This window comes from Durotheca rogersii (assembly GCF_024521655.1).
Source record: "Durotheca rogersii strain YMJ 92031201 chromosome Unknown GGS23scaffold_6, whole genome shotgun sequence".
NCBI lineage: Eukaryota > Fungi > Ascomycota > Sordariomycetes > Xylariales > Xylariaceae > Durotheca > Durotheca rogersii.
Window position 1 is genome coordinate 148,007 of NW_026251237.1, and position 14,913 is coordinate 162,919.

At 55.6% G+C, this 14,913-nt stretch overlaps 7 protein-coding genes across 7 annotated transcripts; 4 read left to right on the forward strand and 3 right to left on the reverse strand.

Annotated features, from left to right (window-relative positions):
* Positions 1 to 478: 478 nt before the first annotated feature.
* On the reverse strand, positions 479 to 1,469 carry GGS23DRAFT_619059 (ARF/SAR superfamily; the record flags this gene model as incomplete). Its single annotated transcript, XM_051520985.1, has 5 exons — positions 479 to 822; positions 913 to 1,058; positions 1,141 to 1,157; positions 1,235 to 1,345; positions 1,411 to 1,469. The coding sequence occupies 5 exons, from the start codon at positions 1,467 to 1,469 to the stop codon at positions 610 to 612; spliced, it is 546 nt and encodes a 181-aa protein (XP_051373194.1). The 3' UTR covers positions 479 to 609.
* Positions 1,189 to 2,165, forward strand: GGS23DRAFT_449119 (uncharacterized protein). The gene has a single exon (XM_051514007.1). It carries the CDS (start codon positions 1,522 to 1,524, stop codon positions 2,104 to 2,106), a length of 585 nt encoding a protein of 194 aa, XP_051373195.1. The 5' UTR covers positions 1,189 to 1,521; the 3' UTR covers positions 2,107 to 2,165.
* Positions 2,166 to 3,368: 1,203 nt separating this feature from the next.
* Positions 3,369 to 4,457, forward strand: GGS23DRAFT_595218 (uncharacterized protein; the record flags this gene model as incomplete). Its single annotated transcript, XM_051518277.1, has 1 exon — positions 3,369 to 4,457. One exon carries the CDS (start codon positions 3,369 to 3,371, stop codon positions 4,455 to 4,457), a length of 1,089 nt encoding a protein of 362 aa, XP_051373196.1.
* Positions 4,458 to 4,567: 110 nt separating this feature from the next.
* Positions 4,568 to 7,075, reverse strand: GGS23DRAFT_449100 (carotenoid oxygenase). The gene is made up of 5 exons (XM_051514006.1): positions 6,640 to 7,075; positions 6,521 to 6,562; positions 6,428 to 6,437; positions 5,629 to 6,285; positions 4,568 to 5,531 (listed from the first exon to the last, which is right to left on the reverse strand). The coding sequence occupies exons 1-5, from the start codon at positions 6,844 to 6,846 to the stop codon at positions 4,678 to 4,680; spliced, it is 1,770 nt and encodes a 589-aa protein (XP_051373197.1). The 5' UTR covers positions 6,847 to 7,075; the 3' UTR covers positions 4,568 to 4,677.
* Positions 7,076 to 7,304: 229 nt separating this feature from the next.
* GGS23DRAFT_604135 (SnoaL-like domain-containing protein) lies at positions 7,305 to 8,213 on the reverse strand (the record flags this gene model as incomplete). Its single annotated transcript, XM_051519568.1, has 2 exons — positions 7,305 to 8,018; positions 8,076 to 8,213. 2 exons carry the CDS (start codon positions 8,211 to 8,213, stop codon positions 7,305 to 7,307), a joined length of 852 nt encoding a protein of 283 aa, XP_051373198.1.
* An 807-nt stretch (positions 8,214 to 9,020) lies between these two features.
* GGS23DRAFT_619075 (uncharacterized protein) lies at positions 9,021 to 11,164 on the forward strand (the record flags this gene model as incomplete). Its single annotated transcript, XM_051520986.1, has 5 exons — positions 9,021 to 9,514; positions 9,577 to 9,699; positions 9,765 to 9,959; positions 10,019 to 10,290; positions 10,429 to 11,164. The coding sequence occupies exons 1-5, from the start codon at positions 9,407 to 9,409 to the stop codon at positions 11,162 to 11,164; spliced, it is 1,434 nt and encodes a 477-aa protein (XP_051373199.1). The 5' UTR covers positions 9,021 to 9,406.
* A 612-nt stretch (positions 11,165 to 11,776) lies between these two features.
* Positions 11,777 to 14,478, forward strand: GGS23DRAFT_449220 (uncharacterized protein). The gene is made up of 3 exons (XM_051514008.1): positions 11,777 to 12,422; positions 12,491 to 12,852; positions 12,914 to 14,478. The coding sequence occupies exons 1-3, from the start codon at positions 12,001 to 12,003 to the stop codon at positions 14,032 to 14,034; spliced, it is 1,905 nt and encodes a 634-aa protein (XP_051373200.1). The 5' UTR covers positions 11,777 to 12,000; the 3' UTR covers positions 14,035 to 14,478.
* Positions 14,479 to 14,913: the final 435 nt, after the last annotated feature.

Consider the following 14,913-nt stretch of genomic DNA (forward strand, 5'->3'; position numbering starts at 1 on the left):
TGTACTTTTACTAAACTTTTGCCTCACCTGAGGTGCCCCAGGGGATATCCCATACTAAGTACATTCCGCAGTAAAGAACAGACGCACGTTAGATTTATGGAGGTGCCCACCTATATACCGTATCGCTCCTCGACGTCGCTTCTAGTCTCATTTCGGTTCGTAGGAGAGTGCGATGTTTCGTAGTCCAATATGCCCGATAGGCATCCCATGGTTCCTTTCCTGCTGCACGAAATACGATCTCATCCTCGGGAACCTCCTATTTTTTTTCCCCTCTCCCTTCGCCCTCGTCAATGCGTGATGCGTTGTTAATTCATAGCCTCGACATACCGGATCCGCTAGGACACAGGGGACAAGACGCATCGATTTTATGCGTTTCGGTCTCCTAGTACATGCCCGGGCCGTCTGCTTGAATTTGGCTATCTCGACTGCCTGCCCACACCCTACTTGGGCAGAAATTCGAGGTGCCCCATTCCTCTATACCACCGCACTGAGACATGCATCCCATCAAAAAACTCTTTCAAATTCAAGCTCGTGTGTATATGTTTGACCCCGCCCTCTTGAGCACGTACGGACAGGGACGGGGGGTTGGCAGAGCTCATGTTCCCTTCGTCAATACAAGAACAATCGCGCCTTCGCGTCCTCGACCACCCATGCCAAGCCTTCCTTGAGGTTCTCTCCCGTCATCGCGCTACACCGCAGGATATGCCATCGGTGCGTCCGGATCGCCTGAAGCTGCAGCCCCGAGAGGATCTCGGCCTCGTCCATGCATCCTTGCACGTCCGTCTTGTTGGCAAAGACCAGCAGGCTCGCGCCTGAAAGCCGCTATTCGTACTGTAAGTTAGCCCGCGAGAAAACCAAGCTTATCGAGTCGACCGAAATCCATGCAAAGGGACAAGCAGATAGAAAGCAAACCTCTTCCTGGAGCAGTCCGTGAAGCTCTTCCCGGCAGTCGTCGATCCTCAGCCTATCGGTGGCGTCCACGACCCATATGAGGGCATCCGTCTTCTCGAAGTAGTTACGCCAGTACGAGCGGAGGGTCTTCTGGCCGCCGACATCCCCTATTTTTCATCCAAGCCACCTCCCCAACCCACCATCAGCCTCCACTCTTTCCCATCATCACGAGCCGTCGAATCAACTCACATATATTTAATTTGTATCTGCGGTGAGGTCAGTCAACGGCTAATGGGTCTGGATCTCCCGGCCGGAGGATCCGCGAAAGCATGAGCCCACTCACCCCTCATAGTCGATGGTTTTAATGATGAACCCCAACGTCGGGCTGACTGTGTTGACATCCTCGTTCATCACCCTCTTGACGATGGTAGTTTTGCCCGCATTGTCCAGCCCTCTAGTCGTCTAGCCATTAGTCGTGGACTCCTAAAATAGCGGCGATGGTGATATGATTATGCTTACAGCATCAGGATCCGCATCTCCTTATCCTTCAACCGGGCCTTTCGGAGGATCGACAACATCCTCGGCTAGCTTCTCGGATTTACCTAGGTGCTATAGCCTTTTCCCGTGGGCATGGATACGCTGAAAAAAAGCTCCTTTTGTGTCCGGCCTAGAAACGATGTTGGCAAAAGCCAATGCATAGGGGTGTTTGACCACGGACTGAAAGCCAGTGACGGCTCGCTCTATTGGCGCCTGAACTTGTATTCGCCCGTTGCCTACTCGCAGCACGTGATGTCTCAACACACAACAATACAGACAGAAAATCAATCGTCGTCATCCTCTGCCATATACCATGTACGGTATCCTCAGGCTAGGGAGAGCCATAGGTGGGTTAGGCGCCCTCTCTACTCGTTGTCACGGACTTGCCTAACTTTCTGGTGCGTTATGTGCTTCTTTTGTATTGGTTTTAATTATTATGCCCAGAGCATGGTAGGAGGGAGGCAATGCAGATTACCTACCCAGCTTCGTCAGAGAAGACACAACAGCAAAGCAATAATCCATCTATCCAGTTCTACCTCTCCCCCCTCCCCCTCTGCTTCTCTCTCTTTTGCTCTCCCCCAATATTCACCTTTTTTTTTCTCCACCATATCTGCAGACTTCCCTTTTGGCCCCTTCGCAGGGGTCTCTGTCTTCAAGGTCAAGACTTGCATTTGCTGATGAATACTCATAGATGTCTTGCCTTACGGTCCCCCCTTCCCCCCCACATATTCGCATTTATTTACCCCCTCGGTAAACAACTGCAGGAAATGTTTCTCGTTTGGCACTATGTTTTGCCTCTAGTAATGTTTACATGCATTAATTCCCCGGGCGACGACCCCGTTATTTATACTGCCCACTACGAGCTCACGTGGTGATCGGAGATGGTTAATTGTTAGGCACACGGTATTCCCGAATTTACACGTATGTACGGATTGAAGTGTGCATCTATATTGTATGCCATAAGCCGCCACGCACCAACTATATACCTTTTTCCGGTGAGCCGCTAGAGCTGGCAGCACGATGCCGGCCCGTCCCAATCTCAACATGTTTACAACGACGTTTCATCGTGAGCATGGTGTGGATAACACAACGTCCATGACATGAAACCTTCACTATACGGGATGCTGTACACGTACAACTCCGACAACCCCACGAATGGAATCAGTCGCTCAAGCAGGGCTACCCATGAAGGGCCGATAAGTCACGCTTCGTTACCCACGGCGATAACCCATCTATTCTACTCATAGTCCTCACTTGCTGGCCTAAGCGTGCTTGAAGCCTTAGCCCAACCCATCTCAGCTGGCAGCCTTGTTTTCGATGCGAAAAAAGGTCATGCGAGACGCGGATGGGCTATGGGTTTGGACCGCCTCGTTGATCAGCCCTAGCTGTAGGTACCACTCGCGGCTAGGGCGATGACTACTCGCCGAGCCTTAGACGAGAAGATTGCCGTAGACAACTCGGGGAAGACTAGAGCGTGTGTACGATGCAGCAGTTTGCAAATGCGGTGTGGAGCGTCACAGAGAACCCTGCCTACACACATAACCGACGCGCTGTGCGAATCTAGGGACGTTTGGCCTGACCAATCGCTTTGCGCCTCACACCATACCCGGTAAGTTGATGGGTGCTATGATCCTTCTCTATACGCCTCAACCTAACCATGCACGTGGGGGGACACACGCCCCCAAGTAAGCATCTGATGGTCTTCGGGCAGCGGGTGCGTGACCGGGATATCTTTATTGATCAGACATGAGCCCTCTGAGCTCACGATGTACGCTTTACCCCTCATCCGTCCACATGGCATCGCCGGACCTGCGTACGATGCCTAGGTATCCGGTATATATATACCAGCTCCTAGTTGAGGGATATATCTTGGAGATTCGTTGATTCTCCCACCCGAATCTGGGTCGTGGATGTCTCATGTCACCAGACTAGACAACAAGATGGCCGAGAATCCAAAAGATTCAGACGTCTCCCTTGCGCCAGTATTCGATCGCTATAAGCTCCCCAGGGGCACGGCCGACAATTGCGAGGCATTTGTCAGGTTGAGGTTCTCGAAACCAGTTCAGCCAGCGCCGTCTCAAGGTTACTGTTCGTACACAGTCTATGTTGACGGCGAGGGCACCGTTGTCCAGTTTAGACCAGGAGCCCACAAACTCGATCTAGAAATCTCAGATGCCGCTTGTGACGTCTTCGGATCATTAGCTCCTGAAACGGAGTCTCTCGGAACATTAGAGGGCACGGGTCTCTACGCCTTTTCTATGAAGAAGATGCCAGGCGTGTCACTTGCAAATCTTCGCGCCGAGACCGATTTATTACAAGCAAAGCCACGGCAAGAGTTAATAATACGAGACTTTGCCCACCTGCAGGCGATGAGCTGGACTCATGCGGCGAGGAACAAGGCTACTTGGGAGAAAAGAACAGTAGGCTCGTCGCTTCGCTGGCGGTTGGAGCTCATGGCAAATGGGTTACCTTCCCGGTTCCGCAACACCGTAAAATCCATCCTTGTTGATCTCTCTGAAATCGAAGCTCTACCCTGGACGTTGAGCCACGGCGATTTCCTCCCTTCCAACATAATGGTATACCCAGATTCAGGGAGGATTTCTGGCTTGGTCGACTGGACCGAGGCCGAATTCCTCCCGTTCGGGATTGGGATGTACGGTCTACAGGAACTCCTCGGGGAGGATAGAAACGGTCACTACACCTACTATCCCGAAGCGCAATATCTCCGAGACCTGTTTTGGGACGAGCTCCTATCCAGCCTCCCAGAATTAGCCATGAATCCCAAACGCATTGCCCTCGTCCGAAAAGCTCAGACCTTAGGCGTATTACTATGGCACGGCATAGCGTTCGACGATGGCAAATTGAACCGTGCCGTTGAAGAGGGGAAGGACGACGTGGAGATCGAAAGACTGGATGCTTTTCTGTTGTCTTCCCCGAGGTCAGGGACCCGAAGATTGCACACTCTCGACCTGTCTTCTGCGTCAATTCTCTCACTCATACGTCCACGCCTATCCACAAGGGCACAGTGACCGACGCCCTGTCGGGGATTTAGTATACTTGTACACATGTGTCATTAGGGTACAGCGCCACGCAATTTGGTATCGTATTGGCCGGGGCAACAGACAAAACCGGTCTTCGTAGGGAATCAACGACCAGGATATCAATGAAATTAACTTAATAGACATATAGCTACTTCGATTATGCCGTTTCCGTTCGATGTTTACCCCCTTAATATTCCGGGGTTATGTTTCACACAAATGTCCCCAGACCTTGCGATGCCCCATTTGTTCCACCCCCGTTCGTCGCGCCGTTGGCATGGCCGTTCTGCCGGTGGCCGTTTGTCGTACCGTTTGCAGCGGCGAGGTCCTTCTGCCAGGGTAGAGGCTCTTTGGCGGGCTGCACGGGGCCGAGCTCGCCCTCGCGGCGACGCTGCCAGGTTTCGATGTCGCGGCTGTCAACGAAGTTGCCGTGAAAGCCGAGACGCAGGCGGAGGGGGAGATGTATGGTGGCGAGGGGCCCGGCAGCGAGGTTGCGCGCGTCCCAGATGACGACGTCGTTGCGCAACTCGTCGAGGTTGTTCTTCAGGGCGGCGAGATAGCCGTCGCCCTCGTCGGTGCTGCCGGCGCGCGGGATGAAGACGGGCTCCTGGAAGGTGGCAGTCGGGCCAGCGAACCAGACGTCCTCCTCGCCAACAGCCCCGCCGGCGGCCGGGTCCGAGGGGTCGTCGGCCCAGGTGTAGTGGGCCATGCAGTTGAAGAGGCCGCCGGCGGGGGGGCCGCAGCGGGCGAAGTCGTAAGGGCGAGAGGGGTCGACGCGCAGCTGCCAGAAGTGGCGGTACGGCTTGGTGACGACGCGGTCGTCGATGCGCGAGAACTCGCCACTCGTGGACCAGGACAGGTGCGGGCGCACGCGCGACCCAGACTTAGCAGCCGGGTCGAAGACCCAGCGGCACGTCGGGCTGCTGAGGCGCTGGCGCGCTGAGGCGTCGGCCGACTGCCCGTCCGGCGGGAACCAGAAGAAGACGTTGCCGTCGGCGACGGTCAGGTCGAAGACGACATGCCCCGACTCGTCCTCGTAGCAACCCGCAACATGCCCGTGGAATCCTAAGATTATCTGGTAAGAGTCTCGGATCGGACGTAGGTACATGGGTGGATAAGGCACCATCGTTGATGTGAAGGGAAGGAGGGTGCCGTTACTGACCATTGTCGGCGCGGAACCACTTGACATCCTCGGGCTTACCACCGCGGCGGGGCACAAGGCCGTAGACCTGGTCCTCGTTCGGGTCCCAGGCGAACTTGTTGCCGCCGGCCTTGAGGCGGTCGAGGGACATCTTGAGCGGGGTGAGGGGCAGGACGATCCAGTTCTTGGAGACACCGCAGTCGTGGATCATGCCGGCGAAGGGAGCCTTGAACCAGAGCTCCTCGATCTTGCGGCCGTCGGCGTCGAAGGTCCAAGTGACGACGTCGGCCTCGCAGTCAGCGCCGTCAGTGCCAGCCTCGTACGCGAAGCATATCATCTCTCCCGTGTCCGGGTCGAACTTGGGGTGGGCGGTGAAAGTGGGCGCGGTGATCTGGCCCTCGAAGTCGTAGCGCCCGATAGTCTCGAGAGTGACGGGGTCCATGGCGAACGGCGGGCCGTCCTCCTTGCTCGCGAGCAGCATGCCGCGCCAGAAGGTCACGTTTGTGTTCGACACCGTCCGTATCACACCCCGGACGCTCTCGTTGTCCGTGTACGGGTTCCGGTACCGTCCGAACAGCGCTCGCCGCGCCTCCTCTTCCTTCAGGAATTTGTCCGTCCGCACGTACCGTTGTTTGAAGTCGGCATGCCCATTGGCGATGTGGATCGCCGTGACGCTTCCTAGCGAGTTGCGTCCAGACGGCTCTTGTTAGCAAATTCCTCTTTCCGTAGCGCCGCTCCTCTCCTTCATTTCTCCTCCGCGGCAATATATAAGGAGGGCTTAAGCATCAACGTGCTTCTAGACTGTCCTACTCTAACGTACCGTCTCCATTCTAACCAGGTAGATTTATTAGTATAGGTACTTTTCCTCTTGGATCGAAAGAAGGATATCCGGAGGGATTCGAATCTAACGTACAAAATGAATATCATCCTCGAATAGAGGAGGGAATCGGTGGTCCTAAGCAGACGGTAAGCAAGACCCTTTTTCCATTTCTGGCGACTTGGCTCCTTTTTACGAGGTTGGACATCTCTTACCGGTTGCACACGGTAGAACGTGCCGTTGATGTCGGGCGGGATGACGCCTGTGACCTCGAGGTCGGTGATGTCGCCTTCGAAGCGCGACGGCTTGTTCATCCCCGAGAACGCGGCCGTATCCGGGAATTTAACCCGCGGGCCCGCCCTCTTGCCATCGCTGTACGGATATGCCGCCACATGAGGAGCGATTGCTTCGAGATGCGCCATGGTGGTCTGTCACACCCCTTTTTTTCTCACCTGGGTAAGCACTTGATAATTAGAAAAAAGCGATTGGGCTGTGTGAGGCCTCGCCGGAGGGTTTCCATGCGGGCTCTAAAACCAAGCCTCATCCGAGTTCTATACTACAGAGGGGAGACGACCTGAAACATCCCCGGCCAAGTTCTACCCACTGACTGCCGCATGGTGTGGTCGAGGAGGATGGACACCCCAAGGCGTGGAGGTGCTGACATGAACTCCGTGTAAGTCGGTAGTTCTAATACGGCATATTACTGTACGGCTCGGCCGAGAAGACATTGCCTATACAGTAGAGCTCTCGTCTATTGTTACATACTAATAGCTCCTCGGCGTTGGGGAATGTGGAGTCAGTCTGCTTATAAACCCCCTCTACCCCAGGTTCCTTAACTGCCCCCCTATCCTGCTTTAGGCTATATGTATGCGACCCAGCACTACACCTTGTCGGCCAGATCAGCCAGAACCCTGACCGCGCCCTCGCTCGTCCAGATCGACCCCGCTCCACGCCGGGTCTGCCCCTCCGGCAGTGCGAGGGTAAGTGGTGGCTCGGCCGTGCCAGCATCCTTACCAAAGTGCGGAGCACGCAGGTCGTCATCGCTAATGGTCTTGCCCGTAACCGGGTGTGGATAGTGGAAGGGCACCACGCGCGTATCAGGCCAGAGCATCTTCTGGTCGATGATCTCGTCTGGTCCCTGGGGGTCCTCGGGGTAGGTCTTGGTAGGCCACGGCACGTAGTTCTCCTTGGTCAGTGACCAGCCTTTCTCGTACTCCGCATGCCAGAAGGGAAAGTATCGATACCGGAAGAGCTTCCAGACGCCGTTCTCCTTGATGTACTCGTTCTCATAGAGGCCGCCCTCCCACCACTGGACGTGCCCTCGCGGGTGGGTTTCCTTGACGGACTGGTGAGTCCCTGCTTGCATCAACGCGCGCATCCGGCACCAGGCGTGGGTCCCAGTAGGGTCAACATCGACGATGTCCTGCATCATGATGTGGTCGAGCAGGAAACCACGGACAGGCCCGTTGCGCCCATTAACGAAGGTGTTCTGGAAGCGGCCGTTATAAAGCCTCTTGACGCCTTCCTTTCCCCGATAACGGGACCCCAGGAATTCGACGTAAGTGTCCGGGTGGTCTGCATACATATCCACGACCTAGATCCAGGCCCAGTTAGCACGGGTGGACTGACTCGGTGGTTGATGAACACCCGCCTCGTTATACAGGCACTTGTCGAGATAGTAGCCATACTTGAAGTGTGTCTTCCGCACTTCGGCTTCGTCCGACACGCGCGAGAGCTCCTTGCGGAGCTGGGAAACCTGCTCCTTCAAGTCTGCAAGATCAGCCTCCATGATATTCGGAGTTAAGATTGAGCGAGGACCGTAGTTCAGTGTCACTGGAGATCTTCGCATCCAGAGTCGCCCTCGGACTGATAAGTAGCTCAATATATAGATCAGTTGCCCTGGCCGGGGGCTTTCAAGTATCTCCTTTCGTAGACCAGCTTCGTAAGGGCTGTGTCATAGAGCTAAGCTACCAGATAGCCCCCAACTTGGCTCGGCAGATATCACCAAGTCACATAATGGCCAAAAGCAGCATCGCCTGGGTGCGGGGGGGGCGTCAACCCCGCGGGGATCTTGAGCATCTATCCGGGGTATGGGGCAGGGAGATGCTAAATGAGGTAATCAAAGTCGGAGTGGATGTAAAGCAGCGATCGAAGCGATGCTTATGGCCTCGGCTCATCGTCGGCGTCGTCTCCTCCTAGAGGGGAATTTATCGAAGTGAAAAGTTGAGAACAACTCGACGCCGCATATATACGGCCCTGCCACACATCCATACATCGGGATATATTAAATCATATACCAACCTCGGCGGAAGACCGCCACGGCTTGCTGTGGCCTCGGCGGCGTTAACATACAGAATCAGATTTGCAGTGAAACCAAGTAGAGGTAGAAGGTATATGCCTGTCGTAGGAGGTATCTCCTAGGTGTATAGGGTACCTACAGATAGGTACACGCCGTGGAGGAGGTGAGATGTACCTGCAGGTAGCTGCCTCCTAACACGCCTGCCTCTTCTAAGGATAGGGGCAGCTATACCTTTATGAAGGTAGGATATATCGTAGATAGAGGTACCTACCTACCTAGGTACCTCGAGATACCTGGATGCAGTACCTCAGGTGCTGTCGAGAAGCTACATCACAAGATCCGGCGGAAACGCTTGCCTCAGATATCATCTGAGCAAGTTGGCTAAGGCAAGATGATATCTAGCCTGCTCGCGTTTTTGTCTCTATATCCCTCCCTCTCCCAATCTCTGACATCTCTCTCCCACTCTCTCGAAGTGTAGATCCCCTTGGCTTCCTCATCCACCGCCCGCCACATCGTTATCTGAAGCCTACCTACCTACTGGTAGCTCTTTATCGAATGTCGTTTATAGTATACACATATTCGATTATATTCGCCTTACCTCCCTTGTCCTCCTTCTTGTATCTTCTCGTTTTTCCTTGCCTGCGTATCTACAACAGCAGCCAACCACAGGGACAGGATACGCCATGGAGCTAGTCAGCTTTATGCTGAGCCTCGCCGTCGTGGTTCTTCTAGTATTTCCTCTGACAGCGGAAGCCGTCGTGGACGAGTGCGATGGGATATTGGTCTCAGAGGTATTACTGTTACATCCAGCGCAACACACCCGTCTACAATTAAACTAACAGGAGCTGCCAAGTTGCTCCCGACCCTCATCGATCCCGGCCCCCTTTATCAGCACCTGCAGACCGTCCAGAGCTTCGCTCACAAAAACAATGGGACTAGAGTGGTTGGCTCTCGAGGCCATAACCTTACGATCGACGTACGTAACTCCTCGCGAGCTTTTGCCCGCCCGGGTGTTGAGGAGGTAACTGATGGTCGTCTTAGTATATCATAGGCAAACTTCGCGCCAGAGGCTATTATGTCGAGACGCAGCGTTTCAGTGGCTTGGCGCGGGTCTTCGATGCTGCCAATCTCTCCATAAACGGCCACAGTGTCCATGCCGAAGCACTAGAGTGGTCTCCTGTTTGCAATTTCACGTCCCTTCCAGTCGTGACTATGAACCGGACGGGCTGCGAACTGGTGAGCAAGATGAAGAAACTAGTGTCTACCTACCACAACGTTTAACGCTATCACCACAGGCACACTACCCCGATGAAATCAATGGTGCTATTGCACTTGTCTCTAGAGACGGATGTTCTCTATCGGAAAAGTCGAAGGCTGCTGGCGATGCCGGAGCTGCCGTCCTCTTAGTGCACGAGTCTACGCAACTAGTTCCAAGCCTCGATCGATGGGATACCAACCACATCCCATCGTTGAAAATATCGGACACAGACGTAGAACCCTTCCTAGCTTCCCACGAGAGACTGCGCGGGAACGTCATGATAAACACGAAGTATCGAAATGTGACCAGGTAAGTAGCGCCCAGCGGTGGAGTATGCCCGGCTTTAAGGCTCACTTCGAGCAGCTACAACGTGCTCGCATCCTAGGAATGTGGTGACGACGACAACACGTTGTTGATAGGCACACATACCGATTCCCCCCCTTCGAGTGCCGGCATCAACGACAATGGTAGCGGAGTGGCGAGCCTCCTAGAGGTCGCCATCCAGCTCTCCAGGTTCAGGACGAGCTCGAGGGTCAAATTCGCTTTCTGGACAGCTGCCGAATCGGGGTTGCTGGGCTCGAGGCGCTGGGTGGCGGGGACCTACCCAGAGGAACTTCGCAAGATCCGTCTCTATCTCGATATCAATATGGTGGCTTCCCCGAATGGCGTGCTTAGGATATACGACGGGAACGGCACCTTGTCCCGGCGGCCTGGGCCGTTCGGCTCGGCGGCGGCGCAGGCCACGCTAGAAGACGCGTTCAGAGCCCAACGACGAAACTTCAGCAGAACGCAGATCAACAACCGCAGCGACTACGCTCCTTTCTACGAGTCCCACATCCCCTTCGGCGGCCTGTTTAGTGGCGCCAACGGGCTCAAGACGGAGGACGAGGCGAGGTTGTTCGGAGGGCACGTCGGAACTACGTACGATGCCAACTATCGCCGGCCGGGAGACAACATCACGAATGTGAACATGACAACGCTTCTAGCGAATGCTAGGACTTTAGCGCATGCTGTCGGCATTTACGGCAAGAGCATCCAGAGCTTCCCCATTCCCGGTACCTTGCCAGTGCCCGCAGAGGGAGAAAAGGGAGCGGGGGGGTGCCATATGGAGCTTCCGACGCAATCCCTTGGTTGGGTCACGCTGGCCTGGACGGCTTGCTGGGCGTTGTCGTGGGCTCTGTAATTCGACTACCTGGGCTTCCTACGTAATATAGGAAGTGCCTATCTCTGCTGTGGTGCCGGTGGGTGGGGGTGAGTAAATAGATAGCAAGGGCGGGTAGTGTTGACTAGACTAGAATGCTTAGGCACTTTTACCTACCTATAATACGGAATGAGGAAGAAAATCCTACGTAGATGTATAGCTTCTCTTGGCACCCTAAATGCACAAGACCCCTTCCTACCGGCTCCCGCTACTGGTCATGTAGCTGAGAAGGAGAGTCTGCAGTGAAATATGTTTATCCGCCGGCTTCCCACGAAATTCGATGCACGGTCCAACCTCATAATTCAGAGGCGGTCGAGCCGGCAAGGCGAGGGCTATGCCAGCCTAACTGGCTTCCCACATATACGAGCAGATACACATACGCCGGAGCGAAAAGAAAAGGAGTAATTATTAGTGTCTGCTCTCAAAAGGGAGGGAAGAGGGCGTAGGAGTTTGGTAGGCATAAGCAGTAATGGTTAACCTGGGATAGGTACCTACCTACGTAATGTACGGGGTAAGATCATATATATCGTCACAATACTGCGTACACGTAAGGCATTATGGGCGATATGTGTTTTATTCATATTATGCAACAACGATGCATAATGCATGAGCATAAACAAAGCATAGCGTCGCCATCTCGTAACAGCCGATAAACGACTGATATGAAGCCGCGAATCCCCAACTAGCCCGACACCCTGCCCAATCCCATTCCATATGCACGCCGGCGATCTTGATCACCAAAAAATAAAATCAGATAAATAATAATAGTAGGAAAACACCACCCTGCCCCCCGTGCGAGGGCCAGCCGAAGAGCAACCATGGCGGCATCACGCCGCCGCCAGCCCGAGCTGCAAGTCCGGCTCCCCTCGACGCCCGTCAGCGCCACCTCCACCATCACCGCCGCCCTGCCCGACCTGCCACCCATATACGCCCTGTTCCTCATCGACTTCGACGTCAAGGCCGGCTACACCATCTCCTGGAAGGCCTCGCGGCCCGGCGTCGAGCTCGAGGGCGTCGTCGAGTACAAGTCCCTCCCCTCGGGCCTGCACACCGTGTCCCACGACCTCATCTACTTCGTGCATGATGGCTTCGCCGGCCTTAGCGCCTTCGTCAACGCCCCCGTCGAAGACACCGAAGCTCGCAACGCCCGTATGCTGGCCGTCGGCGTCCTGGTGCCCCTGAGCTACGGCCGCCTGGGCAGAGCCTGGAGACACGCCGAAGCGTTGAAGGCGATGGCCTCGTACGTTCTACCTGCCTCCTACCTCCCCTCTTCTCTCCGACGCACCATGGCTAACACCGGCTATGAAGAGCACTTGCCGCGGATAGCAAGGACACCACCGTGCTGGAGCAGTATTGGCAGAAGAACCAGTTCCGCGAAGAGGCTGTTGACGAGGGATCCGCCGCCCCGGACGAGCCCGTCGACTCGCCGTCGATACATTTCCGCACCCATTCGAAGCCGTTCCGAGCCCACACTAGGAGTCGTTCGGCTTCTGACGGGACGGCTTTGCTGCCACCCGGCCATAGATTATCGCCCTTCCATCCGGCTTGGAGCTTGACCAAACTCCTAGATACGTTCGGTCCCCTCATATTTCCCATACATCGCGCCGCCTTATTACGGAAGCGTATCCTCATATCGTGTCACGCCCCGGTCCAAGAAGCTTGCAACTTTGGTTGGTCTAACTCTTTTTGTAGCTACACTCGCCGTACCGTCTGGCTAATCATGAGGCGCAGTCTACAATATATCTATTCTCTCCAACATTCCGCAGCCGACATTCGACCTCCTATCGCCTACCTCCCCCCCACACCGCTTACGACCCCTATTCTGCATCGGCGTCCACGACATCCCCTCCCTTATCGAGGACGCCAAGCCCGCACCGCGAAATCGCGATAACCCGTTGGAACACGATCGTGAGGCGGGGACAGGATGGGTCGCCTGCACAACCGACAGTATCCTCGCCAATAAGGACACGCTATGGGACCTGGTCATAGTCATGCCGCCACCCCACGCTTCGAAAGCGAAACACCACGTCTGGCCCCATGTGGAGAAGCCGAAGGGCGTGCAAGTCAAGGCTTCTCAGCGAGACCTTCGCCGATTCCATTCGCTCCAGGCCGGACTTGCCCGTCTACAAGCCAGCGCCAACAGTTCGGGTACGTCACCCACCACACCCCGGACGTCGGTGCCCCAGGACACTAGGGACGCCTTTTTCGACGAAGACGCGGAAGGGATCATCGAACCCCTCAGCTGGGCCGCCCTCGCCTACAACGGGTTCATGTGGTGGGCGTCGGCTGGCGAGCAGGCGCGCTCCGACCAGGCCGACGAATCGGCCCACGACGCCGCCCTCCTCGCCGACCTATCCTCGTCGCCCGCCGGCATGAACATGTCCCACTCGGTCGACCTCACGACGTCCATCGCCTCGCTCACACCGCGGTTTCCCCCTTCTTCCTCGGCGGGGGCGGGGTCGGGGCCCCCCCTCGACCCGGACGAGGCGCGCACCGAGCTCGCCATCATCGCCTACTTCCACCGGCTAACGACGCAGATCCTCGGCGTCCTCGGGGATGTGGTCGAGAGCGAAGACGAGGACGAGGACGAAGAAGAGTATGACGACGACGAAGGTGAGGGCGAGGAAGGCGAGGGCGGCCACGCCGCACTGCTAGGCGCCGGACGCCGCAGGGCCTCGGAAGGCGGAAGCGGCGGGGTCAGGGTCGACAGCGAGGCCGTGACGCGCATGGGGCTCGACGTGTGGAGCGCGGCCGACGCCGAGTTCATCCAGGCGCTCGCGGCGGCCTATTTCGACCGCCGGGCGTACATCGAGGGTAAGGGTGTCGAGGTGTGCGGGGTCCGGGTGTGCTGATACTGCCCCAACTTTACCTTGCCTGCTTACCTGCGAGGGCAGACCAGCAGGGATAAGAAGATCGGGAAAAGAGAGGAAAATACTTGAGACTAATTCGCGGGATGCAAGACCGCAGTATAAGGGGTGAGCTACTCGGAACGGGGGGGGGAGGTGGTTTACCCGAATTATTACTTCTTACTATTATTGTTGGTGGTCTTGCTATACGATAGCCGCGGCCACATACTACGACGACTAGTACACTCCCCAGTTGTCCAGTTGGGCGACCGCCGTATCGCCTCTTGACGAGATGACGCGAGAGAGGGAGAGAAGAGAGGGATACGCAAGAAAGAAAGAAAGCAGGCAGGGATGGGGTGTAAGTTAAACCCGGCGAGAGAGAACGAATGACGTGCGAGCGGGAGAGAGATCTTGAATAGGGGATGACGATGCGGGGAGAGGGGATGGCAAGGGGGGGGAGAGGACTAATGGCTCGGACAGTGCGCGCGTGTACTTGTAGAAGGGACGGGAGAAGTATACGGGGAACGTGAATATACACACCGAGTTGCTGCGATGCCCGGCTCGCCGTGTAGATTCTCTACCTTGGCCGCTCATTGCAAATGTCTCTATGGGAAGTATACGGCGCTATCAACAGGCTGGGTTAGGTTAACCCTGAAGAATAAGGATGCTGTGGTCGTAAAATCAGAGGTGGCCGGTGGCGGGAGGCTAAGTGAGGAAGTGCAGATGGGGGCTTTTCGCACATCTGAACGCTATCGCGATCTACCTTTGCGTCTCTCCTTGTCATGCGGCTATGCTCGTACAGACACGAGGTTTGTATTTATTACCAGTGTACCGTCGGCGTTTTGAATTTTCTCCGGTAGCTACTTGCAACAAAAAAAAAAGGAG